This window comes from Bombina bombina, chromosome 9 (assembly GCF_027579735.1).
Source record: "Bombina bombina isolate aBomBom1 chromosome 9, aBomBom1.pri, whole genome shotgun sequence".
In the NCBI taxonomy this organism is placed as follows: domain Eukaryota; kingdom Metazoa; phylum Chordata; class Amphibia; order Anura; family Bombinatoridae; genus Bombina; species Bombina bombina.
Window position 1 is genome coordinate 115,908,475 of NC_069507.1, and position 26,512 is coordinate 115,934,986.

General features: G+C 40.2%; 1 protein-coding gene across 1 annotated transcript in view; it reads left to right on the forward strand.

The window, feature by feature from the left end:
• Positions 1–26,512, forward strand: part of HECTD2 (HECT domain E3 ubiquitin protein ligase 2) — a 375,065-nt gene that overhangs the window by 278,903 nt on the left and 69,650 nt on the right. Inside the window, exons 10-12 of the mRNA XM_053692327.1 lie at positions 92–215; positions 16,347–16,443; positions 18,615–18,722. Of these exons, the coding sequence (XP_053548302.1) occupies positions 92–215; positions 16,347–16,443; positions 18,615–18,722 (329 nt within the window). The remainder of the gene's footprint in view (positions 1–91; positions 216–16,346; positions 16,444–18,614; positions 18,723–26,512) is intronic.

Consider the following 26,512-nt stretch of genomic DNA (forward strand, 5'->3'; position numbering starts at 1 on the left):
AACATTTTTTTTTTTTTTTACTTAAATATCCAATTAATAGCAAAAATAATAGATCTTTATTCATGTCTTATTTATTTCCCCTTTATTACAGATGCTGCAAATTCTCTTTGTAATCCGCCAATAATTCCCTACACTGATTTTTATAATTCCACTTTGGATCATATTGATCTTATGGAAGAATATCAGACTTGGCAGTTTTATGGAAATGTTCACAGGTTTGTATTATATTTTCTACATTTTTTTGTGTAAATATTAGATAATGGTGACCTATAGAGTATGTTAAAACATTCAGTAATGATTTATCGGAAATAGTTTAAATTATTAAATATTTTTCTTTAATAAAATATTTTAGATGATACCCAATATTGACTGTTATCAAATAAAAAATAATAATAAGAAATAAATGTTTTGGCCACAAGGTGGCAACTTAGATCTTCAACATATTCACTGAGCCATGAAATGCAAAGGTCAAAAATAAAAATACTTTGGCTACGTAGGAAAACACGCACTTATATAATTCTGTATATTTTTTTTAATTCCTTTATGCTACAAAGATTATGTATGTTATGTAAATCTTTATACCTAAAATTATCTCTGAATATTCAGTCTGCCACATTCAAATGTATCAAAGCAAAATAATATTTTATTTTATACGCAAAATCTAAACATTTATTAAAATCATCACACAGCACCCAGACTAGTATGTGTTGTTCCTGTAGTTCATTGTTTGCTGTAAACATAATTGGAAGATAATATTTATTTAGAATTCATGCTGAATATCTTTAGTATATATATATATATATTATAGATTACCAAAGAATAATGAAAGCTAAAACTGCTGTATATAACCATTAAAAAAATACATTTTTAAATGAATTAATTTTGTTTGCTCTGTGTTTAAAAATAGAAATCAAGTTTGTTTTTTTTAAACTGGAAATTTTCTTTAATTGAAGGGACAATCAACACCAAAAATTGTTATTGTTTAAAAAGATAGATAATTCTACCCATTCCCCAGCTTAGCGCAACCAACATGGTTATATTAATATACTTTATAACATTGTAACCTATAAATGTCTGCCTGTTTCTAAGCCACTACAAACAGTCCCTTATCACATGCATTTTTATTGGCTTTTATCAACAAGAGACTGATAATCTATGTGGGCTATATAGATAACATTGTGCTCTCTCCCGTGGAGTTGTGGGGGACATTGCACTAATTGGCTAAAATGCAAGTCAATAGATAATAAATAAAGTCATGTGATCAGAGGGCTGTAAAAAGAGGCTTAGATACAAGGTAATTACAGAGGTAAAACATGTATTAATATAACCAATTTGGCTGTGCAAAACTGGGGAATGGGTAATAAAGGGATTATCTATCTTTTTAAACAATAAACATTTAGGAGTAGACTGTCCCTTTAAGTCTTCTCCCTTTGGTAATGTATTTACTATTTTCTCAAGGGTTAGCAGACTTAGTTATTATATAACATCATGCTCTGCCATGAATTCTCGTAGTAAGTAAAAGCACTGCAGTGTCACCTAGGGTTGCCACCTGTCTGGTAATGACCCGGAAAGTTTGGGTTTTTATTTGTGTTTCTGAGTTTAAAGGCTGAGTAAGGCTTGGACATGCAAATGTCTTAGTTTGGTGGGAAACCGCAACAGCCAAAAAGGTGACATTTTAACATTGTGCATCCGAAGAAACATCCCAACACAAGCCTGCAATCTCCCAACTTCACTCCCAGTCACCCCCTCTGCCACGCTCAGCATCCTCCTCCCAACCACTGAGAGTAAATTGGATTCCCTATTGTCTTCCTCACACCTCACTACCTGCCCATTTGACCCTATTCCTTCGCATCTAATACCTTCTCTGTCTCCCACCCTCACTCCGGCTCTTACCCACATATTTAACCTATCCCTTTCTACCGGCTCATTCCCTGCCTCCTTCAAACATGCAAAGGTTACCCCCATCCTCAAAAATCCCTCCCTTGACCCTAACTCTCCTGCGAACTTCCGCCCCATATCACTGCTCCCGCTAGCTTCAAAAATCCTTGAAAAACTAGTTTTCGATTGCCTAACCCACTTCCTGTCCTCCAACTCACTGCTCGACCCCTTGCAAGCTGGCTTCTATCCCCAACACTCAACTGAGACTGCCCTCACCAAGGTTACTATCGATCTTGTTTCTGCTAAAAACAATGGCCACTACTCTATACTCATCTTACTTGACCTCTCTGCTGCCTTTGACACTGTTGACCATCCCCTTCTCCTATGGACTCTCAGCTCTCTTGGGCTCTGTAAAAATGCCCTCTCCTGGATTCACTCTTATCTCTCTAACAGATCCTTCTCCGTCTCTTTTGCTGGTGGCTCCTCCTCTCCATTGCCTCTGTCTGTTGGAGTACCTCAAGGCTCTGTCCTGGGCCTCTACTCTTCTCTATTTACACTTCTTCACTGGGTAAACTTATCAACAGCTATGGCTACCAACTCTATGCTGATGACACCCAGATCTACCTTTCCACCCCTGCACTCTCTCCTTCTATCAATTCTCACATCAGCGACTGCTTATCTGGCATTTCCTCCTGGATGGCCTCTCACCACCTAAAAATAAACATGGCCAAGACCGAACTACTTCTAATCCCCCCCGCCTCTAACTCTACTACAGTTTCTAATTTTTCCATCACTGTTGGCGGCACCACTATCTCCCCATCACCCCAAGTCCGCTGCCTCGGAGTCAAACTTGACTCAAATCTGTCCTTCATTCCCCAGATCCAACTGTTTCCGTCATCCTGCCGCAACCACCTACGCAATATCTCCAAAATTCGTCCGTTTCTGAGTGACAAAACTACTAAACTGCTTATCCACTCCCTGGTAATTTCCTGACTTGACTACTGCAATAACTTGCTAACTGGCCTCCCTCTCTCCCGCCTCTCTCCCCTTCAATCCATCCTAAATGCATCTGCCAGGCTAATCCACCTCTATCGATGCTCCATTTCTGCTGCACCTCTCTGTGAGTCCCTTCACTGGCTCCCCATTCACAGCAGAATTAAATTCAAAATACTCACCCTGACCTACAAAGCCCTCACCAATGCTGCCCCACCCTACTTGTCCTCACTCATCAGCAAATATACTCCAGCCCTCCCCCTAAGATCCAACAATGACCTGCTCCTTGCGTCCTCTACCATCACCTCCTCTCATGCTAGACTACAGGACTTCTCTCGTGCGGCACCAACCCTCTGGAACGCACTTCCACGAGCCGTCAGACTCTCCCCTAACCTCTCTTGCTTTAAACGTTCCCTAAAGACCTTTTTGTTCAGGGAAGCCTATCACCCGACTCATTAACAAATGAACTTCACTAACCCAACAGTTGCCCTCATTTCCCCACTAATATCATTCCCACCTTTGCAGTCCCCACCTACTGTTTCCCATCCTCCTACCCATCTAGATTGTAAGTTCCCACGGGAACAGGGCCCTCAATTCCCTCTGTATCTGTCTGTAAAATTTTGTCTTTTATTGTATTGTTTCTCCGTCGTACTTCTATCCTTGTACCCATGGGCAGCGCTGCGGAATCTGTTGGCGCTTTATAAATAAATAATAATAATAAATTGTAACATATTGCACATGCTTACAGTTTTCTTACTTGTGGGATATTATCCTTCCTAACAGGAAGTGGCAAAGAGAGCACCACAGCAGAGCTGTCTATATAGCTCCCCCTTAACTCCACCCCCCAGTCATTCTCTTTGCCGGCTCTAAGCAGGAAGGGTAAAGAGAAAGAGGTGATAAACTGTTAGTTTTTATTTTATCTTCAAGCAAGAGTTTGTTATTTTTAAATGGTACCAGTGTTTTACTATTTACTCTCAGGCAGAACATAGATGAAGATTTCTCCCTAGAGGATGATGAACTTAGCATTTGTAACTAAGGTCCACTGCTGTTCCCACAGAAGCTGAGGAGTACAGGAAAACTTCAGTGTGAGGAACGGTTTCTTGCTATACAGCAATGAGGTATGTTCAGTCATATTTTTTCTGTAGAGACTGTGATAACTCAGAAAGGCTGACAGTATCCCCATAAGGGGAAGGGTAAGCAGTAATCCTAGTCTTAGAAGGGGCTTTACTAGCTTGCATAAAGGGCTTAATTTATGGGACACTCAGTTTGAATGATATATAACCAAACGTTTGTGTGTTCTGGGAGTAACGTTTTTATTATTTGAAGGGACAACTCTATTGAGGGTACACTTGGCTTTTTTTGGGTTTTGATAACCCACATGGCTGAAAAAAATGCTTGGTAGATTTTTCTAAAGGCCTTTGTAACATCGAGTGCGGTGGGCGGGGCCTAATTTTGTGCCTCAGTTGCGCAGTTGTTTTCTATAGACAAGCAGCAAGCTACAACACCGGAGGGTCCTGGGGAACTTCTTGGGCCTAATCGAAGCTTTATCCCCACATTATCAATCCCTAAGGGCAGGTAGGCGCCACAGGAGAGCTGTGGCAAGGTGCTTACAGGGGTTTTACCGGTTTTTGGCACTTTGTCAATCTGGTTTTCTTATTTGGGGGTTAAATGTTAAATTGCTTGTGGTGCAATCTTACTATAGCTTAGTGTATCTACTGCAAACATTTCTGAAAATTTGAAGTAATTTTAAGCAGTTTTGCAGTTTGTGTATGCCTTTTTTTTCTCTTAAAGGCACAGTACCGTTTTTGAAAATTGTTGTTTTTTCATTAAATAAGGTGTTTTCCAAGCTTGCTTGTCTCATTACTAGCCTGTTCAACATGTCTGACACTGATGAAACTCATTGCTCAATTTGTTTAGAAGCCATTGTGGAACCCCCTCTTAGAATGTGTCCCACTTGTACTGATATGTCTATAAATTGCAAACAGCATATTTCGACTTATAAGAGTTTGGCACTGGATGATTCTCAGACAGAAGGAAATCAGGTTTTGCCATCTAGTTCTCCCCAAGTGTCACAACCTGTGACGCCCGCACAAGTGACGCCAAGTACCTCTATTGCGTCTAATTCTTTTACCTTGCAAGATATGGCCTCAGTTATGAATACTACCCTCACAGAGGTTTTATCTAAACTGCCTGGGTTGCAAGGGAAGCACAGTAGCTCTGTGTTAATAATGAATGCTGAGCCTTCTGACGCTTTAGTAGCCGTATCCGATATTCCCTCCCAATGTTCAGAGGTAGGGATGAGAGATTTGCTCTCTGAGGGAGAGATTTCTGATTCAGGAAAAATGTTTCCTCAGACAGATCCAGATATGACAGCATTTAAATTTAAGCTAGAACACCTCCGTTTATTGCTCAGGGAGGTTTTAGCAACTCTGGATGATTGTGACCATATTGTAGTTCCAGAGAAATTGTGTAAAATGGACACATTTTTAGAGGTTCCTGTTTACACTGATGTTTTTCCGGTCCCTAAGAGGATTTCGGACATTGTTACTAAGGAGTGGGATAGACCAGGTATTCGGTTCGCTCCCCCTCCTGTTTTTAAGAAGATGTTTCCCGTATCTGACACCATGCGGGACTCATGGCAGATGGTCTCTAAGGTGGAGGGAGCTATTTCTACTCTGGCTAAGCGTACAACTATACCTATTGAGGACAGCTGTGCTTTCAAAGATCCTATGGATAAAAAATTAGAGGGTCTCCTAAAGAAAATTTTTGTTCATCAGGGTTTTTTCTTCTCCAGTCTATAGCGTGCATTGTTCCTGTAACCACTGCAGCTGCCTTTTAGTTTGAGGCTCTGGAAGAGGCTCTTCAGGTGGAGACCCCACTAGATGATATTCTGGACAGAATTAGGGCTCTTAAGCTAGCTAATTCTTTCATTACAGACACCGCTTTTCATCTAGCTAAGTTAGTGGCAAAGAATTCAGGTTTTGCCATTTTAGCGCGTAGAGCGTTATGGCTTAAGTCCTGGTCGGCTGATGTGTCATCAAAATCTAAGCTTTTGACCATCCCTTTCAAAGGTAAGACCCTATTCGGGCCTGAACTGAAAGAGATCATTTCAGACATCACTGGAGGGAAGGGTCATGCCCTCCCTCAGGATAAGTCAAATAAGACAAGGACCAAACAGAATAATTTTCGTTCCTTTCGAAACTTCAAGGGTGGTCCCGCTTCCTCTTCCCCTGCTGCAAAGCAAGAGGGGAACTTTGCTCAATCCAAGCCAGTCTGTAGACCTAACCAGGCTTGGAACAAGGGTAAACAGGCCAAGAAGCCTGCTGCTGCCACTAAGACAGCATGAAAGGGTAGCCCCCAATCCGGGACCGGATCTAGTAGGGGGCAGACTCTCTCTCTTTGCTCAGGCCTGGGCAAGAGACGTTCAGGACTCCTGGGCTGTAGAAATTGTAACCCAGGGGTATCCTCTAGATTTCAAAGATTCTCCTCCAAGGGGGAGATTCCATCTTTCTCAATTGTCTGTAAACCAGACAAAAAGAGAGGCGTTCTTACGCTGTGTAGAAGACCTTTTTACCATGGGAGTGATCTGCCCAGTTCCGAAAGCAGAACAGGGGCAAGGGTTCTACTCCAATCTGTTTGTGGTTCCCAAAAAAAGAGGGAACCTTCAGACCAAATCTAGATTTCAAGATCCTAAACCAATTCCTAAAAGTTCCATCCTTCAAGATGGAGACCATTCGGACTATTTTACCAATGATCCAGGAGGGTCAATATATGACCACCGTGGACTTAAAGGATGCGTATCTACACATTCCTATCCACAAAGATCATCACCAGTTCCTCAGGTTTGCCTTTCTGGACAAGCATTACCAGTTTGTGGCTCTTCCCTTCGGGTTGGCCACGGCGCCAAGAATCTTCACAAAGGTGCTGGGGTCCCTTCTGGCAGTCCTAAGGCCGCGGGGCATAGCAGTGGTGCCTTATCTAGACGACATCCTAATTCAAGCGTCGACTTTCCAACTAGCCAAGTCTCACATGGACTTAGTGTTTGCCTTTCTAAGATCTCATGGGTGGAAGGTGAACGTAAAAAAGAGTTTCCCCTCTCACAAGAGTTTCATTTCTAGGGACTCTGATAGACTCGATGGACATGAAAATATTTCTGACGGAGGTCAGGAAATCAAAGATTTTGACCACCTTCCGAGCTCTTCATTCCATTCCTCGGCCGTCAGTGGCTCAGTGTATGGAGGTAATCGGTTTAATGGTAGCGGCAATGGACGTAGTTCCATATGCTCGCTTACATCTCAGACCACTGCAACTATGCATGCTCAGACAGTGGAATGGGGATTATGCAGATTTATCTCCTCAGATAAATCTAGATCTAGAGACCAGAGACTCTCTTCTTTGGTGGTTGTCACAGGATCACCTGTCCCGGGGAATGTGTTTCGGCAGGCCAGCGTGGATTATAGTGACGACGGACGCCAGCCTTCTGGGCTGGGGTGCAGTCTGGAATTCCCTGAAAGCACAGGGTTTGTGGACTCAGGAGGAGGCCCTCCTACCGATAAATATTCTGGAATTAAGAGCGATATTCAATGCTCTTCAGGCGTTGCCTCAGCTTGCTTCGGCCGGATTCATCAGATTTCAGTCGGACAACATCACGACTGTAGCTTATATCAATCATCAGGGGGAACAAGGAGTTCCTTAGTGATGATAGAAGTTTCCAGGATAATCCGATGGGCAGAGACTCACTCTTGCCATCTATCAGCGATCTATATCCCAGGGGTAGAGAACTGGGAGGCAGATTTTCTAAGTCGTCAGACTTTTCATCTGGGGGAGTGGGAGCTCCATCCGGAGGTGTTTGCTCAACTGGTTCAGCTATGGGGCACACCAGAATTGGATCTGATGGCGTCTCGTCAGAACGCCAAACTTCCTTGTTATGGATCCAGGTCAAGGGATCCTCAGGCAGTACTGATAGATGCTCTAGCAGTACCCTGGTCGTTCAACCTGGCTTATGTGTTTCCACCTTTCCCTCTCCTTCCGCGTCTGATTGCCAGAATCAAACAGGAGAGAGCTTTGGTGATTTTGATAGCACCTGCGTGGCCACGCAGGACTTGGTATGCAGACATGTCATCTCTGCCACCATGGACTCTGCCACTAAGACAGGACCTTCTGATTCAAGGTCCGTTCAAGCATCCAAATCTAATTTCTCTGCAACTGACTGCTTGGAGATTGAACGCTTGATTTTATCAAAGCGGGGTTTCTCTGAGTCGGTCATAGATACCTTGATTCAGGCTCGAAAGCCTGTCACCAGGAAAATCTATCATAAGATATGGCGTAAATATCTTTTTTGGTGCGAATCCAAAGGCTACTCATGGAGTAAGATCAGGATTCCTAGGATTTTGTCCATTCTTCAAGAGGGATTGGAGAAAGGATTGTCAGCTAGTTCCTTAAAAGGACAGATATCTGCTTTGTCTGTTCTATTGCACAAGCGTCTGGCAGATGTCCCAGACATTCAGGCTTTTTGTCAGGCTTTAGTTAGAATCAAGCCTGTGTTTAAACCTGTTGCTCTGCCATGGAGCCTAAACTTGGTTCTTAAAGTTCTTCAAGGGGTTCCGTTTGAACCCATGCATTCCATAGATATTAAGCTTCTATCTTGGAAAGTTCTGTTTCTAGTTGCTATCTCTTCAGCTCAAAGAGTTTCTGAACTATCTGCATTACAATGTGACTCGCCTTATCTTGTTTTCCATGCTGATAAGGTGGTTTTGCGTACCAAACCTGGGTTCCTCCCTAAGGTTGTTACTAACAGGAATATCAATAAGGAGATTGTTGTTCCTTCTCTGTGTCCTAATCCTTCTTCTAAGAAGGAACGTTTATTGCACAACGTGGACGTGGTTCGTGCTTTGAAGTTCTATTTGCAGGCAACCAAAGATTTTCGTCAAACATCTTCTTTGTTTCTTGTCTATTCTGGAAAACGTAGGGGTCAAAAGGCTACGACTACCTCTCTTTCCTTTTGGCTGAAAAGCATCATCCGTTTGGCTTATGAGACTGCTGGACAGCAGCCTCCTGAAAGAATTACTGCTCACTCTACTAGAGCGGTGGCTTCCACATGGGCTTTTAATAATGATGCTTCTGTTGAACAGATTTGTAAGGCTGCGACTTGGTCTTCGCTTCATACCTTTTACAAATTTTACAAATTTTATACTTTTGCTTCTTCGGAGGCTATTTTTGGGAGAAAGGTTTTGCAAGCAGTGGTGCCTTCCATTTAGGCTCCTGTCTTGTCCCTTCCTTCATCCGTGTCCTAAAGCTTTGGTATCGGTATTCCACAAGTAAGGATGAAACCGTGGACTTGGTACATCTTGCAAAAGAAAACAAAATTTATGCTTACCTGATAAATTTCTTTCTTTTGTGATGTACCGAGTCCACGGCCCGCCCTGTCTATTCAAGACAGATAGTATTTTTTTATTGAAAACTTCAGTCACCTCTGCACCTTATAGTTTCTCCTTTTTCTTCCTTGGCCTTCGGTCGAATGACTGGGGGGTGGAGTTAAGGGGGGAGCTATATAGAAAGCTCTGCTGTGGTGCTCTCTTTGCCACTTCCTGTAAGGAAGGATAATATCCCACAAGTAAGGTTGAAACCGTGGACTCGGTACATCGCAAAAGAAAGATAATTTATCAGGTAAGCATAAATTTTGTATTCTCTCATGTGTGTGTCTTTGTGTGGGAATGTGTCTGTGTGTAATTGTATTTGTGTGTGATTTTGTGTGTATGAGAGAGAGTGTGTGAGACAGAATGTGTGTGTGTGTTAGTGTGTGAAAGAGTGTGTGATAGCATTAGTGTCTTTCTGTGTGTGTCTGTGTATGAGAGTGAGCACATTTGTGTGTGTGTGTAAGAGAGAGAGTGTGGGGAGAATGTGTGTCTGTGTGTGAAAGAGTTAACGCATTTGTGTGTGTGTGAGAGAGTGTGTGTGAGAGGAATTGTGTTTGTTAGAGCGTTAGTGTCTATGTGTCTTTCTGTATATGAGAGAAAAAGAGTATGTGTGAGGAAGAGTATGTGTGTATTAGTATGTATGAGTGTGTGAGATAGTGAGTGTGAATATCTATGAACGAGTTCGTGTTTATGTGCTATTATATAAACTTTTGTCTGTGCTGTGCACACCACAAGAGTGTTCAGATTTGGCCAGAACTAAAGGTGGCAACCCTAATTACATAACATCATGAATTGGCATAGTCAGTAAAAGCACTGCATTGTCACCTACACTTACATGTTTATGGGAAATATAAAATACAGTCTTTTATTAAGTAACTGCATATGTAAGCAGTTTACACACAATACCACAATGTCTGGATTTGTTAAAAAGACATTAAGCACATTCTATAAGCATAGCATTATGCTTATTCCCTGCCTCCGTCTAGTCATGCGTGCCTCCATTTAAAACATTCATTTAAATTTGTGTTTGCACATATGCAGTATCTCTCCTCCTTGGTTCCAAAATGGTGGCACCCAATGTTAGAAGGAGGTGCATGATATGAATTAAGAGGTGACATGATTACTTTATATAAATATATTCAAGGCCCATATACAGAGATGGCAGAAGCTCTGTTTATTCCAAGAAAATTGTTTGTCACCAGAGGTAACAATTTAAGGTTGGAGGAAAGGAGATTTAATCTCCTGCAACGGAAAGTTTTTTTTTTACATTGTAAGAGCAATAAAATTGTGGAACTCATTACCAAAGGAGGTAGTGAATGCCAATACCCTAGATACATTTACAAATTGTTTGGATACATTTCTGTCTATAAACAAAATTCATGGATATGATTGCTAGTATTAAATGGGTCACCTTTTAGTGGGATTATTTAATCTTAACTGGAGTTTTTTGTATATATATTTTAGATTTGTATAGGTTGAACTCGATGGACTTCTGTCTTTTTTCAACCTCATTTACTATGTTACTTTTTTACTATGTAATGTACTTTTAAGATAGAAAAACGTACATCAAAACAAAGGTGAAAAGTTGCAAATTCACCCTCTCCATTTTAAGCATATTTAATCTTCATTGTTTCTGCTTTAATCTTCATTAGGCCAGGTGTAAGTAGTGGATAGGAGGAAACATTTTGAAATTATGTAAAGTATTTAAGCAGCTGATATTTCAATTGACTGCTATAGAAATGGGAGAACATGAATATGCACAATAGTCATGGTGTGTCTTTTGTATGGATGGGCGAATGTGGTTAAAGTGCAATTTGCTTGGTAGAACGACTAGTCCTGTGGACATTTGTTTTTGACAATCAAATGTTGATAAGAACGAAAATCTATTAACATATGTTAATTGAATGTTTTTTTGGTTTTTCGATTGTTACTTTCATTTTCAAATGTTCAGAATTAGATTGAATATCCACATTCAAAAAAATTTAACATTCGATTTAGCAAACACTATTCAGAAGTTTGTGGGGTAGGGAATTTAGTAAATTGATACATAATAGATACAAATATATTGATTTACATGTTTCTATTTCAAATATTGCATAATTTAAATATTGCATTTAAAGAAAGCATTAGAAATACTATTACATTAAATTACTCCACAGGCCTCCCCAACAGGCCAGATTTTCAGGATTACCTTGGGTCAGAGCAGGTAAAAACAACCATGTTTACTAATCATCTGATAATTTCGCCAGTGCTCTAGTTCAGATATTCTTAAAAATCAGGCCTGTTAGGAAGGCCTGAGGAGAGGTTTGAAAACCAGTGCATTAAACAAATGTTAGAATGTTGTACAAACATTCGAAATTCGAAACGAATAAAGAATGTGTTACAATTTGTTTCATTTTTCAAATGTTGCAAAACATTCGCCCATCCCTAGTTATCATGTGGACAGTTCTACTAATGTAGTATTCAAAAACTGGCAATAACATTTGATTACCAAATTTTAATGGATTTTCGATTATCCAAAACAAATGTCCCCAGGACTATTCATTCTAACAAACTAATTGCACTTTCAGCACATTCACCCATCCCTAATGATAACCATTGATATTAAATATAACATGTTTAAAGGGGTGGGTTGATTTACCTGGGCCACGGGGTACTCATTGCCCCCCTGGGACAAAAGTTGCCAGTCCTCTCCTGTGCAACAATATAGGTTATGAGGTGCTTTAGTGCCCTTAGAGCTCACTAGAACTCTCAGGAGGTATTTCAAATTCATTTAAAACTGAATTTGATACATTCATTTTTTTTAATCCCTTTTGCATCCAAATATTTTATTATAATATAGAATTAAGATATAGTGAATATAAGTATTTTATTCAAACTGTATTTAACATCTTGTCATGTGCAATGCATAATTAAGAGGTTATTCAAAATGGAAACAGTTCTCATTAAATAACAATCGGCTAGATTACGAGTTTTGCGGTATGAGTGAAAAAGCAGCGTTAAGGCTCTTTTTCACTACCGCTGGTATTACGAGTCTTGCAGGTTTAGCTGCACCGCACACTTTTTTTGGCCGTAACGCAACGTAACTACCGCAGCTTTTAAAAAATAATTTTTCAATGGGGCTTCCTTTGCGCCGGTATTACGAGTCTGCCTGAAAGGCCAAAAAGTGAGCGGTACACCCTATACCGTCAAGATCCATACCGTCAACTGAAAGGCAGTAGTTATGAGTTTTACGCTACAAAGCCGTACTATAAAAGTCATAACTAAAGTGCTAAAAAGTACACTAACACCCATAAACTACCTATTAACCCCTAAACCGAGGCCCTCCCGCATAGCAAACACTAAAATAAAATTATTAACCCCTAATCTGCCGCTCTGGACATCGCCGCCACTAGAATAAACATATTAACCCCTAAACCACTGCACTCCCGCATCGTAAACACTAGTTAAATATTATTAACCCCTAATATTCCGCCCCCAATGTCGCCGCCACCTACATTACAGTTATTAACCCCTAATCTGCCGTCCCCGACACCGCCGACACATACATTACACTTATTAACCCCTAATCTGCCGCCTCTAACATTTCCTCCACCTAGCTACATTTATTAACCCCTAATCTTCCGCCCCCAACATTGCCGCCACTATACTAAAGTTATTAACCCCTAACCCTAAGTCTAACCCTAACACCCACTAACTTTATTGTAATTAAAATAAATCTAAATAAAACCTACTAATAATAACTAAATAATTCCTATTTTAAACTAAATACTTACCTGTAAAATAAACCCTAAGCTACATTGTATCTAGCTTAGGGTTTATTTTTATTTCACAGGCAAGTTTGTATTTATTTTAACCCTTTAAGGACACAGCTTTCTGTTTGCTCAATTGTTTTATGACGGAAAAATTCCGTCATATGTCCTTAAGAGGTTAACTAGGTAGACTAGTTAGTAAATAGTTATTAACTATTTACTAACTACCTAGCTAAAATAAATACAAATTTCCCTGTAAAATAAAACCTAACCTGAGTTACACTAACACCTAACTTTACACTACAATTAAATAAATTACATTTATTAAATACAATTAACTAAATTACAAAAAAAACAAACACTAAATTACACAAATAAAAAAAGAAATTATCAAATATTTAAACTAACTACACCTAATCTAATAGCCCTATCAAAATAAAAAGCCCACCCAAAATAAAAAAAACCCTAGTCTAAACTACCAATAGCCCTTAAAAGGGCCTTTTGCGGGGCATTGCCCCAAAGAAATCAGCTCTTTTACCTGTAAAAAAAAATACAAACACCCCCCCCAACAGTAAAACCTACCACCCACACAACAAAACCCTAACTAAAAAAAAACTAAGCTCCCCATTGCCCTGAAAAGGGCCTTTGGATGGGCATTGCCCTTAAAAGGGCATTTAGCTCTTTTTCCTCCCAAACCCTAAGCTAAAAATAAAACCCACCCAATAAACCCTTAAAAAAACCTAACACTAACCCCCGAAGATCCACTTACAGTTTTTAAAGACCCGACATCCTTCCTTAAAGAAGCCGGAGAAGTCTTCATCCAAGCGGCAAGAAGTCCTTAACGAAGCCGGGAGAAGTTAGTGTTAGGTTTTTTTAAGGGTTTATTGGGTGGGTTTTATTTTTAGCTTAGGGTTTGGGCGGAAAAAGAGCTAAATGCCATTTTAAGGGCAATGCCCATCCAAATGCCATTTTCAGGGCAATGGGAAGCTTAGGTTTTTTTAGTTAGGATTTTATTTGGGGTTTTTTGTTGTGTGTGTGGTGGGTTTTACTGTTGGGGGGTGTTTGTATTTTTTTTACAGGTAAAAGAGCTGATTTCTTTGGGGCAATGCCCAGCAAAAGGCCCTTTTAAGGGCTATTGGTAGTTTAGTTTAGGCTAGGGTTTTTTTTATTTTGGGGGGCTTTTTTATTTTCATAGGGCTATTAGATTTGGTGTAATTAGTTTAAATATTTGATAATTTCTTTTTTATTTTGTGTAATTTAGTGTTTGTTTGTTTTTGTAATGTAGTTAATTGTATTTAATAAATGTAATTTATTTAATTGTAGTGTAATGTTATGTGTTAGTGTAACTCAGGTTAGGTTTTATATTACAGGTAAATTTGTATTTATTTTAACTAGGTAGTTAGTAAATAGTTAATACCTATTTACTAACTAGTCTACCTAGTTAAAATAAACACAAACTTAGCTGTGAAATAAAAAAAATAAAAAACCTTAGTTAGATACAATGTAACTATTAGTTATATTGTAGCTAGCTTAGGGTTTATTTTACAGGTAAGTATTTAGTTTTAAATATGAATTATTTAGTTATTAATAGTAGGTTTTATTTAGATTTATTTTAATTACATTAAAGTTAGTGGGTATTAGGGTTAGGGTTAGACTTAGGGTTAGGGGTTAATAACTTTAGTATAGTGGCGGCGACGTTGGGGGCGGAAGATTAGGGGTTATTAAATGTAGGTAGGTGGCGGTGATGTTAGGGGCGGCAGATTAGGGGTTAATAAATATAATGTAGGTGGCAGCGATGTCGGGGGCAGCAGATTAAGGGTGTTTAGACTCGGGGTTTATGTTAGGGTGTTAGGTGTAAACATAAATTTAGTTTCCCCATAGGAATCAATGGGGCTGTGATACGGAGCTTTACGCTCCTTTATTGCAGGTGTTAGACTTTTTTTCAGCCGGCTCTCCCCATTGATGTCTATGGGGAAATCGTGCACGAGCACGTAAAACCAGCTCACCGCAGCTCACTGCAGCGCTGGTATTGGAGTGCGATATGGAGCTCAATTTTGCTTTATGCTCACTTATTGCCTGCTAACGCCGGGTTTTTGCAAACCTGTAATACCAGCGCTATAGGGAGGTGAGCGGTGACAATAACTTGCAAGTAATTACCGAGCAGCTCTTACCGCAAAACTCGTAATCTAGCTGTTTGAATTTTGTTAAAAACTGTAGTATCATAATCCCTTGTTAGTTGTAATAACCTCTGCTCAGATTTTAGGATCATAATATATACTAGTTTATATTGTTAAGGATTTACTTGCTTCAGACTGGAAAAAAAAAAAAAAAAAAAAAAATATGGCTACTATTGGTTTAGTAAGAAGGTTGTAGATAATGCTGTGTCAAGACCAACAGCCAGTGATGACTCTAGAACATAATATTTGAGGGGGCTAATTGGGGGATTAACAAAGGTGGTGAAGACACAGCACACAAAATATATAGAGCCCTTTATAGCTGAATGGGGTCGCTACACATGCATTTGGAGATGTATAGCACCCCTCAGCACCCACATAGAACCACCCTGCCAACAGCTGGTGCAGATATCAAAAGCCTCACTCTGAGCACAGATAACTAGAAACTCTATTTAATTTCTCTAAAGATCTTATGTATATTAATACAAAATACCCCCAAATATTTGTTTCATTGTTAATAATGCTCCTTTTTATCATCCTGTTGTGGGATATTGTGTCTTGTTCCCACTAAGGGCCTGATATTCAAAACCTCGTTGCTCATCGGTATTGAGAGACCCTTAATAAAACATTAGAAACACAAATTTTTTCTTAAAGGGACACTGAACCCAAATTTTTTTCTTTCGAGATTCAGATAGAGCATGGAATTTTAAGCAACTTTCTAATTTACTCCTATTCTAAAATGTTATTCATTCTCTTGGTATCTTTATTTGAAATGCAAGAATGTAAGTTTAGATGCCGGCCCATTTTTGGTGAACAACCTGGGTTGTTCTTGCTGATTGGTGGATAAATTCATCCACCAATAAAAAAGTGCTGTCCATAGTGCTGAACCAAAACAAAAAGCTTAGATGCATTCTTTTTCAAATAGAGATAGCAAGAGAATGAAGAAAAATTGATAATAGGAGTAAATTAGAAAGTTGCTTAAAATTCTATGCCCTATCTGAATCACGAAAGAAAAAATTTGGGTTCAGTGTCCCTTTAAGAAATGTTTATGTTGCTATGTTGTGTTCTATATGTGAAACAGAAACAGCTACATTACAATTCAAGACCTAAAATGTTTTCTGTGTCTATTTCAGATTTTCATTCTGTCAGTTTCCGTTCATAATTTCTATTGCTGCGAAAAAATGCATAATCCAGAAGGATTCAGAGCAACAGATGATTAGCATAGCACGGGTAAGTTAACTTAATTAATGAAAGTAATAAAAGAAGCCTAATGAAATAAATCAGGGAAGGGATGACAAACTGGTGGCCCATTGGCCAAATGAAGCCTGCAGAATAGTTTTTGTGACCCATTGAAAAAGCAGAATTTCGAATGTTTTCTTTGGGGACTTTAGATCACCAGGTAGACAAGCAGATTTTTAAAATATTGATCTGTGATACCATTGTGTTTATAAGTTGGCCATTGCTGATATATAGTAGCCATTTTCTCTTCTTATAGAAGGCCTATGAAATACTGTACTCTTCATATAAACATATACACTTCTGTTGTGATACAGCCATAGAAATGGAACTACCACATACAATTTGCTGCTTCGTTTTTGTGTAGCATTTGTACAGGTGAATTGAGTTCAGAGTTAGTGAAAAATACTTCTTTACATGCATTCTAGTTATTTGCATATCAAAACAAACATATACACTCTGCACATACTGGCCCCTATTTATCAAGGTCTGGCGGACCTGATCCGACACTGCGGATCAGGTCCGCCAGACCTCGCTGAATACGGCGAGCATTACGCTCGCCGTATTCAGCATTGCACCAGCAGCTCACAAGAGCTGCGGGTGCAACGCCGCCCCCTGCAGACTCGCGGCCAATCGGCTGCCAGCAGGAGGGGTGTCAATCAACCCGATCGTACTCGATCGGGTTGATTTCCGGCGATGTCTGTCTGCCTGCTCAGAGCAGGCGGACAGGTTATGGAGCAGCGGTCTTTGTGACCGCTGCTTCATAACTTGTGTTTCTGGCGAGTCTGAAGACTCGCCAGAAACACGGGGCATCAAGCTCCATTCGGAGCTTGATACATATGCCCCACTGTATACATGAATTCCTATTCACACACAATTTACTGTATCATGTAGCAAACTCTACAAAAATAGATAAATATATATAAAAAATATGATCCTGTTTTGCTAGTATTTTAGCACCTCAATTGATGGAGAGGATTACATGTGCACTGGAGCCCTGTCTCTCAGACAAGCAATTAAATCCTGAGCCTCTAACCTAACGTTCACAAGTTACAAGCGTGCCAATAAAAAGTTCCACGGTGGCCTCTAATAAATTATTAAACATTTGGAACCACTTAGGTAAAACTGATGTCTGCTAAACAAAACAAATTCTCCTCATGTAACTTTCAAAAATAAATATGAACCGTTGCAAGGTTATAGTTTGCATAACTTTATCAATTTACACTGTACACATTACTTAATCTAGTACATATTTAGAAAGGTGTCTGTAGACCAAAACAAACATATGGCCTGATGATCTAAAGGTATCTGCTCTGGCGAGATTATCTAAGAAGTCTCTTCAGTACTGTCTGTGACCTCACATCTAGCCCAAAGAATTTTAGAAAGGCAAATTTTAGCTTGAGAGCTGTTTATATAGTTCTGAATTTGCAAAAAAAAGAGAGACACCTACATTGCAATATAATACTCAATATAGCCCCCCAAAGATTGTGTGTAATTTCTCTCCATTCCGGTGACTTTTTAATAATCAGGACCCTAGTATATTCATTTAATAGTTTTTTAAACATTTAAAAAACACATATTTTTTTCTTTCTTTCTTATGTTGATATATTATATAGAACTGTGTTAAATATGTTTGATTGTATGGTTTATTAATTTAAAATACTGCATAATTTAGATGTATTGATTTTAGGTGTCTGACTTTGCAGTTAAAGTTATTTACTTAAAGTGACATTAAACACTTTGAAATGGTAATATAAAATGATAAATCGTATATATAAAAAACTATGCAATATACTTTCATTATGTATTTTGTCCCCTTTTTCTGTAATTCCATTCTGAAATTTTGAACATTACAGTTCCTGTTAAAATGGAAGTTCAGAACACTTTTATATTCCACACAGACATTGGCTACACACTCTAGTGACCTAATTATAACTGTTGCTAATTGGCCACAGCAGAGAAAGTAACCTAAGTTACAACATGGCAGCTCCCATTGTTTTATAGACACTAAAATGTTACACTTATTTTGTGAATATTTAAACAGCTAATGAAACTTAAAAAATGCATCTACATGTTATTCTCAGACTAATCTTTTCTTTGCATCATTCCATCTAGCATATGTTTTGTGTTTAATGTCCCTTTCAAGTCCTTTTTTATCTTTGTAGCAAAGCCTTGTGGATAAAGTATCTCGTCGTCAAAAACCTGACATGAATATGCTGTTCCTCAATATAAAAGTGAGAAGATTACATCTGGTCAGTGATTCACTTGATGAGGTAAACTTTGTAAAGATGCTCATATTATTTCTGAAATCTGTGCACATTTACAAATCTGCAGGTGAACGTATCTTGATTAGTTACAAATGAAATTGTGTTGTAAATTCCATCCAAGATAAAAAAAATAAATTAATAAATGCTTCTGTAAAGATGATACAGGAATAGACTGAGCAAAAATACCAGGTGCTTCAGCCCATGGGGCCGATTTATCATGGCCCGAATCGGCTCCAATGCAGCAGGTTCCACGCGAGCCTTCAGGCCCGTTGGAAACAGTAGTTAAGAAGCAGTGGTTTTAAGACCGCTGCTCCTTAACTCATACGCCTCCTCTGAGGCTGCGGTCTGAAATCCACCTGATCGTGTACGATCAGGTTAATTGACACCCCCTGCTAGCGTCCGCGTATGTCTGCGGTTTCTGGCGGACATGATCCACTACAGTGGATCATGTCCGCCAGACATTGATAAATAGGCCCCCATGAGTACATCTATCTCCTTTAAATCTATAATGAATGCTTCTGCCAGGCTGATCTTCCTTACACGTCACACTTCATCTGCTACACCTCTCTGCCCTTCACTGGCTTCTTCTAGCCTCTAAAATTAAACACAAAATCCTGACTCTGACATTCAAGGCCCTCAGTAAAACTGTTCCCCCCTATATGTCAGACCTCGTCTCCAGATTTTTTCCCTCCCTTCCCCCTCTCTCTGCTCATGACTTCCTTCTCTCTTGTCACCTCCTCACACTCTTGTCTGCAGAACTTCTCCACAATGACCCATTATTTTGTGGAACTCTCTGCCTCGCTCCACAAGAATCTCCACTAGTTTTGAAAGTTTCAAGTGCTCCTTAAAGACTCTGTTCAGGGATGCATACAATGTAGGAAAACCTTTTCTTAACACAGTTTCTCTCCTCCATTTGTTTTCCCGTTGTACCTCCTTAGCATGTAAGCCTATAAACCCTAATGTTTTGTAGATCACCTTCATGAGAGCTGATTTACAACAGTGTGCAACTTTTGACAGGGCCCTATACCCATGTGTCTTCTATAAATGCTACTTTGCATATTATACCTATGTTTATAGTGCTGCAGACTCTGCTGCACTATAAAATAACTGCTAATAGTAAAAAAAAAAATACATTAAATGAACATTCTCAAAACTGCACCCTAGACTCCATTCCAGTTCCTCTTAACATATAATTCTAACAGCTGACCCTTGACCAGCACAGGAGTAGAGCAATTTTCCAGACTCTGCAGTGTCGTCTAGTTATTGTTCCTTGCCCTGGACAATGGTAAGTCCTCAGATAAGCTGCACTGCCAATCCAGGTAGTGACTATTGTCCTTCCCATTAGTAGTTACTTACAGAAGCTGCACTGTCCATCAAGTAGGTGACCCTTGCCTTGTACAATAGAAGTTCCTCACAGAATCTGTACTGCCCATCCAACTGATGATCCTTGTCCTTCACAATAGTCAGTCATCACAGAAACTGTACTGCACATCCAAGAGGTGACCCTTGCCTTGCACAATACAAGTTCCTCACAGAGATCTGTAATGCCCAGTTAAAGAAGAATCCTGTGAAATTATACTGACTTTGTATCAACCGCAAAGAACTGCTTCTTTGTGTACGTCTTGTAAAGGTGTAAATAAATGTAATAGTGATGATCATTTTTTATAATTAACAACAACAAAAAAATCTTTAACCCCTTAGTGACCAGACCATTTTTTAAATTTTCTTACCTTTATAGTGAAGGTCAAGTCCGGGTCACTTGCTCAAGCCGTTCTGCTCTTTATTTGAAATGATCTTGACTTTCTTTCATCATTTTGACTACATTTTAATTTTAACGTTTTATTTTTACCTTTTATTTGTTCCCCGTTATACTCTATTTGTCCGCCCGCCATCTTAGATAACTTGATTGACATATATCGAAGATGTAATGCTCCAATCTCCGTTTCCCCCACCCAGGGGTGTTCAGCCCCTTTTCCAAAACGTCACTACTAAGTAATGCGTATTCAGCTTCCTGTTCCCGAAATTGATACATAACAATAAAGATCGCATACAAGTAAAAATGCTAACGTTGCACTAAGTCACTAATACAGAATAAGGACGTGTTGGAGGGGAGGAGTCTAAATGAAAATGGGTAGTATTTTTATATTTAATTTTTAATAGAAATGAAGATGCAAATAAAAAAAAAAGTTAGCGACTATGATGCTTATAAGATATTAAATACAATTCAGTAGTGCAGTGGACGGAAATAGACCTTCACTTTAAGGACCAGGGTGATTGTTACATTTCTGCTGTGTTTGTGTTTAGCTGTAATTTTCCTCTTACTCATTTACTGTACCCACACATATTATATACCGTTTTTCTTGCCATTAAATGGACTTTCTAAAGATACCATTTTCTTCTGTTATGTGTGATCAGTCCACGGGTCATCATTACTTCTGGGATATAACTCCTCCCCAACAGGAAATGCAAGAGGATTCACCCAGCAGAGCTGCACACAGCTCCTCCCCTCTACGTCAGTCCCAGTCATTCTCTTGCACCCAACGACTAGATAGGATGTGTGAGAGGACTGTGGTGATTATACTTAGTTTTTTATGACTTCAATCAAAAGTTTGTTATTTTATAATAGCACCGGAGCGTGTTATTACTTCTCTGGCAGAGTTTGAGGAAGAATCTGCCAGAGTTTTTTACTATGATTTTAACCGGAGTAGTTAAGATCATATTGCTGTTCTCGGCCATCTGAGGGAGGTAAAAGCTTCAGATCAGGGGACAGCGGGCAGATGAATCTGCATTGAGGTATGTAGCAGTTTTTATTTTCTGAATGGAATTGATGAGAAAATCCTGCCATACCGTTATAATGACATGTATGTATACACTTCAGTATTCTGGGGATGGTATTTCACCGGAACTACTCTGTTAAAAGTCACTAATCCTTTTAATAAGCATTTTTCATGTTAAACGTTTTTGCTGGAATGTAGAATCGTTTACATTGCTGAGGTACTGAGTGAATAAATATTTGGGCATTATTTTCCACTTGGCAGTTGTTTGCTTTTAATTGTGACAGTTTCGTTTCTCTTCACTGCTGTGTGTGAGAGGGAGGGGCCGTTTTTGGCGCTCTTTGCTACGCATCAAAAATTTCCAGTCAGCTATTCTTATATTTCCTGCATGATCCGGTTCATCTTTGACAGATCTCAGGGGTCTTCAAACTTCTTTGGAGGGAGGTATATTCTGTCAGCAGAGCTGTGAGAATTTTATATTGACTGTGAATAAAAACGTTGCTCTATAATTTTTATGTCAAATTTAATTATTGTTATTTTACTAATGGGAACAATCCTTTGCTAAAAGTTGTGTTGTTTTAAAGTTTGATGCTATAACTGTTTTTCAGTTCATTATTTCAACTGTCATTTAATCGTTTAGTACCTCTTTGAGGCACAGTACGTTTTTGCTAAAAAAGATTATAACCAAGTTGCAAGTTTATTGCTAGTGTGTTAAACATGTCTGACTCAGAGGAAGATATCTGTGTCATTTGTTCCAATGCCAAGGTGGAGCCCAATAGAAATTTATGTACTAACTGTATTGATGCTACTTTAAATAAAAGTCAATCTGTACAATGTGAACAAATTTCACCAAACAGCGAGGGGAGAGTTATGCCGACTAACTCGCCTCACGCGACAGTACCTGCATCTCCCGCCCGGGAGGTGCGTGATATTTTGGCGCCTAGTACATCTGGGCGGCCATTACAGATAACATTACAAGATATGGCTACTGTTATGACTGAAGTTTTGTCTAAATTACCAGAACTAAGAGGCAAGCGTGATCACTCTGGGGTGAGAACAGAGTGCGCTGACAATACTAGGGCCATGTCTGATACTGCGTCACAGCTTGCAGAGCATGAGGACGGAGAGCTTCATTCTGTGGGTGACGGTTCTGATCCAAACAGATTGGATTCAGATATTTCAAATTTTAAATTTAAATTGGAGAACCTCCGTGTATTACTAGGGGAGGTCTTAGCAGCTCTCAATGATTGTAACACCGTTGCAATACCAGAGAAACTGTGTAGGTTGGATAAATACTTTGCGGTACCGGCGAGTACTGACGTTTTTCCTATACCTAAGAGACTAACTGAAATTGTTACTAAGGAGTGGGATAGACCCGGTGTGCCGTTCTCACCCCCTCCAATATTTAGAAAGATGTTTCCAATAGACGCCACCACTCGGGACTTATGGCAAACGGTCCCTAAGGTGGAGGGAGCAGTTTCTACTTTAGCTAAGCGTACCACTATCCCGGTGGAGGATAGCTGTGCCTTTTCAGATCCAATGGATAAAAAATTAGAGGGTTACCTTAAGAAAATGTTTGTTCAACAAGGTTTTATATTGCAACCCCTTGCATGTATCGCGCCGATTACGGCTGCGGCAGCATTTTGGATTGAGTCTCTGGAAGAGAACCTTAGTTCATCTACGCTAGACGACATTACGGACAGGCTTAGAGTCCTTAAACTAGCTAATTCTTTCATTTCGGAGGCCGTAGTACATTTAACCAAACTTACGGCTAAGAACTCAGGATTCGCCATACAGGCACGTAGGGCGCTGTGGCTAAAATCCTGGTCAGCTGATGTTACTTCTAAGTCCAAATTACTTAATATACCTTTCAAGGGGCAGTCTTTATTTGGGCCCGGTTTGAAAGAAATTATCGCTGACATTACAGGAGGTAAGGGCCACGCCCTACCTCAAGACAAAGCCAAAGCTAAGGCTAGACAGTCTAATTTTCGTCCCTTTCGGAATTTCAAAACAGGAGCAGCATCAACCTCCACTGCACCAAAACAGGAAGGAGCTGTTGCTCGTTACAGGCAAGGCTGGAAGCCTAACCAGTCCTGGAACAAGAGCAAGCAGGCCAGGAAACCTGCTGCTGCCCCAAAGACAGCATGAACCGAAAGCCCCCGATCCGGGACCGGATCTAGTGGGGGGCAGACTTTCTCTCTTCGCCCAGGCCTGGGCAAGAGATGTTCAGGATCCCTGGGCACTAGAGATCATATCTCAGGGATACCTTCTAGACTTCAAATTATCTCCCCCAAGAGGGAGATTTCATCTGTCAAGGTTGTCAACAAACCAGATAAAGAAAGAAGCGTTTCTACGCTGTGTACAAGATCTGTTATTAATGGGAGTGATCCATCCGGTTCCGCGGTCGGAACAAGGACAAGGGTTCTACTCAAACCTGTTTGTGGTTCCCAAAAAAGAGGGAACTTTCAGGCCAATCTTAGATTTAAAGATTCTAAACAAATTCCTAAGAGTTCCATCGTTCAAAATGGAAACTATTCGGACAATCTTACCCATGATCCAAAAGGGTCAGTACATGACCACAGTGGATTTAAAAGATGCTTACCTTCACATACCGATCCACAAAGATCATCACCGGTATCTAAGGTTTGCCTTCTTAGACAGGCACTACCAGTTTGTAGCTCTTCCATTCGGATTGGCTACGGCTCCAAGAATCTTCACAAAGGTTCTGGGTGCCCTTCTGGCGGTACTAAGACCGCGAGGGATTTCGGTAGCTCCGTACCTAGACGACATTCTAATACAAGCTTCAAGCTTTCAAACTGCCAAGTCTCATACAGAGCTAGTTCTGGCATTTCTAAGGTCGCATGGATGGAAAGTGAACGAAAAGAAGAGTTCTCTTTTTCCTCTCACAAGAGTTCCATTCTTGGGGACTCTTATAGATTCTGTAGAAATGAAGATCTACCTGACAGAAGACAGGTTAACAAAGCTTCAAAATGCATGTCGTGTCCTTCATTCCATTCAACACCCGTCAGTAGCTCAATGCATGGAGGTGATCGGCTTAATGGTAGCGGCAATGGACATAGTACCTTTTGCACGCCTACACCTCAGACCGCTGCAATTGTGCATGCTAAGTCAGTGGAATGGGGATTACTCAGATTTGTCCCCTACTCTGAATCTGAATCAAGAGACCAGAAATTCTCTTCTATGGTGGCTTTATCGGCCACACCTGTCCAGGGGGATGCCATTCAGCAGACCAGACTGGACAATTGTAACAACAGACGCCAGCCTACTAGGTTGGGGCGCTGTCTGGAATTCTCTGAAGGCTCAGGGACTATGGAATCAGGAGGAGAGTCTCCTTCCAATAAACATTCTGGAATTGAGAGCAGTTCTCAATGCCCTTCTGGCTTGGCCCCAATTAACAACTCGGGGGTTCATCAGGTTTCAGTCGGACAACATCACGACTGTAGCTTACATCAACCATCAGGGAGGGACAAGAAGCTCCCTAGCAATGATGGAAGTATCAAGAATAATTCGCTGGGCAGAGTCTCACTCTTGCCACCTGTCAGCAATCCACATCCCGGGAGTGGAGAACTGGGAGGCGGATTTCTTGAGTCGCCAGACTTTTCATCCGGGGGAGTGGGAACTTCATCCGGAGGTCTTTGCCCAAATACTTCGACGTTGGGGCAAACCAGAGATAGATCTCATGGCGTCTCGCCAGAACGCCAAACTTCCTCGCTACGGGTCCAGATCCAGGGATCCGGGAGCGGTTCTGATAGATGCTTTGACAGCACCTTGGAACTTCGGGATGGCTTATGTGTTTCCACCCTTCCCGCTGCTTCCTCGATTGATTGCCAAAATCAAACAGGAGAGAGCATCAGTGATTCTAATAGCGCCTGCATGGCCACGCAGGACTTGGTATGCAGATCTAGTGGACATGTCATCCTGTCCGCCTTGGTCTCTACCTCTAAGACAGGACCTTCTGATACAGGGTCCATTCAAACATCAAAATCTAACTTCTCTGAAGCTGACTGCTTGGAAATTGAACGCTTGATTTTATCAAAACGTGGTTTTTCTGAGTCGGTTATTGATACCCTGATACAGGCTAGGAAGCCTGTTACCAGAAGGATTTACCATAAAATATGGCGTAAATACCTATACTGGTGCGAATCCAAAAGTTACTCCTGGAGTAAGGTTAGGATCGCTAGGATATTGTCTTTTCTACAAGAAGGTTTAGAAAAGGGTTTATCAGCTAGTTCATTAAAGGGACAGATTTCAGCTCTGTCCATCTTGTTACACAGGCGTCTGTCAGAAAATCCAGACGTCCAGGCCTTTTGTCAGGCTTTAGCTAGGATCAAGCCTGTGTTTAAAGCTGTTGCTCCGCCATGGAGTTTAAACTTAGTTCTTAACGTTTTACAGGGTGTTCCGTTTGAACCCCTTCATTCCATTGATATAAAATTGTTATCTTGGAAAGTTCTGTTTTTAATGGCTATTTCCTCGGCTCGAAGAGTCTCTGAGTTATCAGCCTTACATTGTGATTCTCCTTATCTGATTTTTCACTCAGACAAGGTAGTTCTGCGTACTAAACCTGGGTTCTTACCTAAGGTAGTCACTAACAGGAATATCAATCAAGAGATTGTTGTTCCATCCTTGTGTCCAAATCCTTCTTCAAAGAAGGAACGTCTTCTACACAATCTGGATGTAGTTCGTGCCCTCAAGTTCTACTTGCAGGCAACTAAAGATTTTCGCCAAACTTCTTCCCTGTTTGTCGTTTATTCTGGACAGAGGAGAGGTCAAAAAGCTTCTGCTACCTCTCTCTCTTTTTGGCTTCGTAGCATAATACGTTTAGCCTATGAGACTGCTGGACAGCAGCCTCCTGAAAGAATTACAGCTCATTCCACTAGAGCTGTGGCTTCCACTTGGGCCTTTAAGAATGAGGCCTCTGTTGAACAGATTTGCAAGGCTGCAACTTGGTCTTCGCTTCATACTTTTTCCAAATTTTACAAATTTGACACTTTTGCTTCTTCG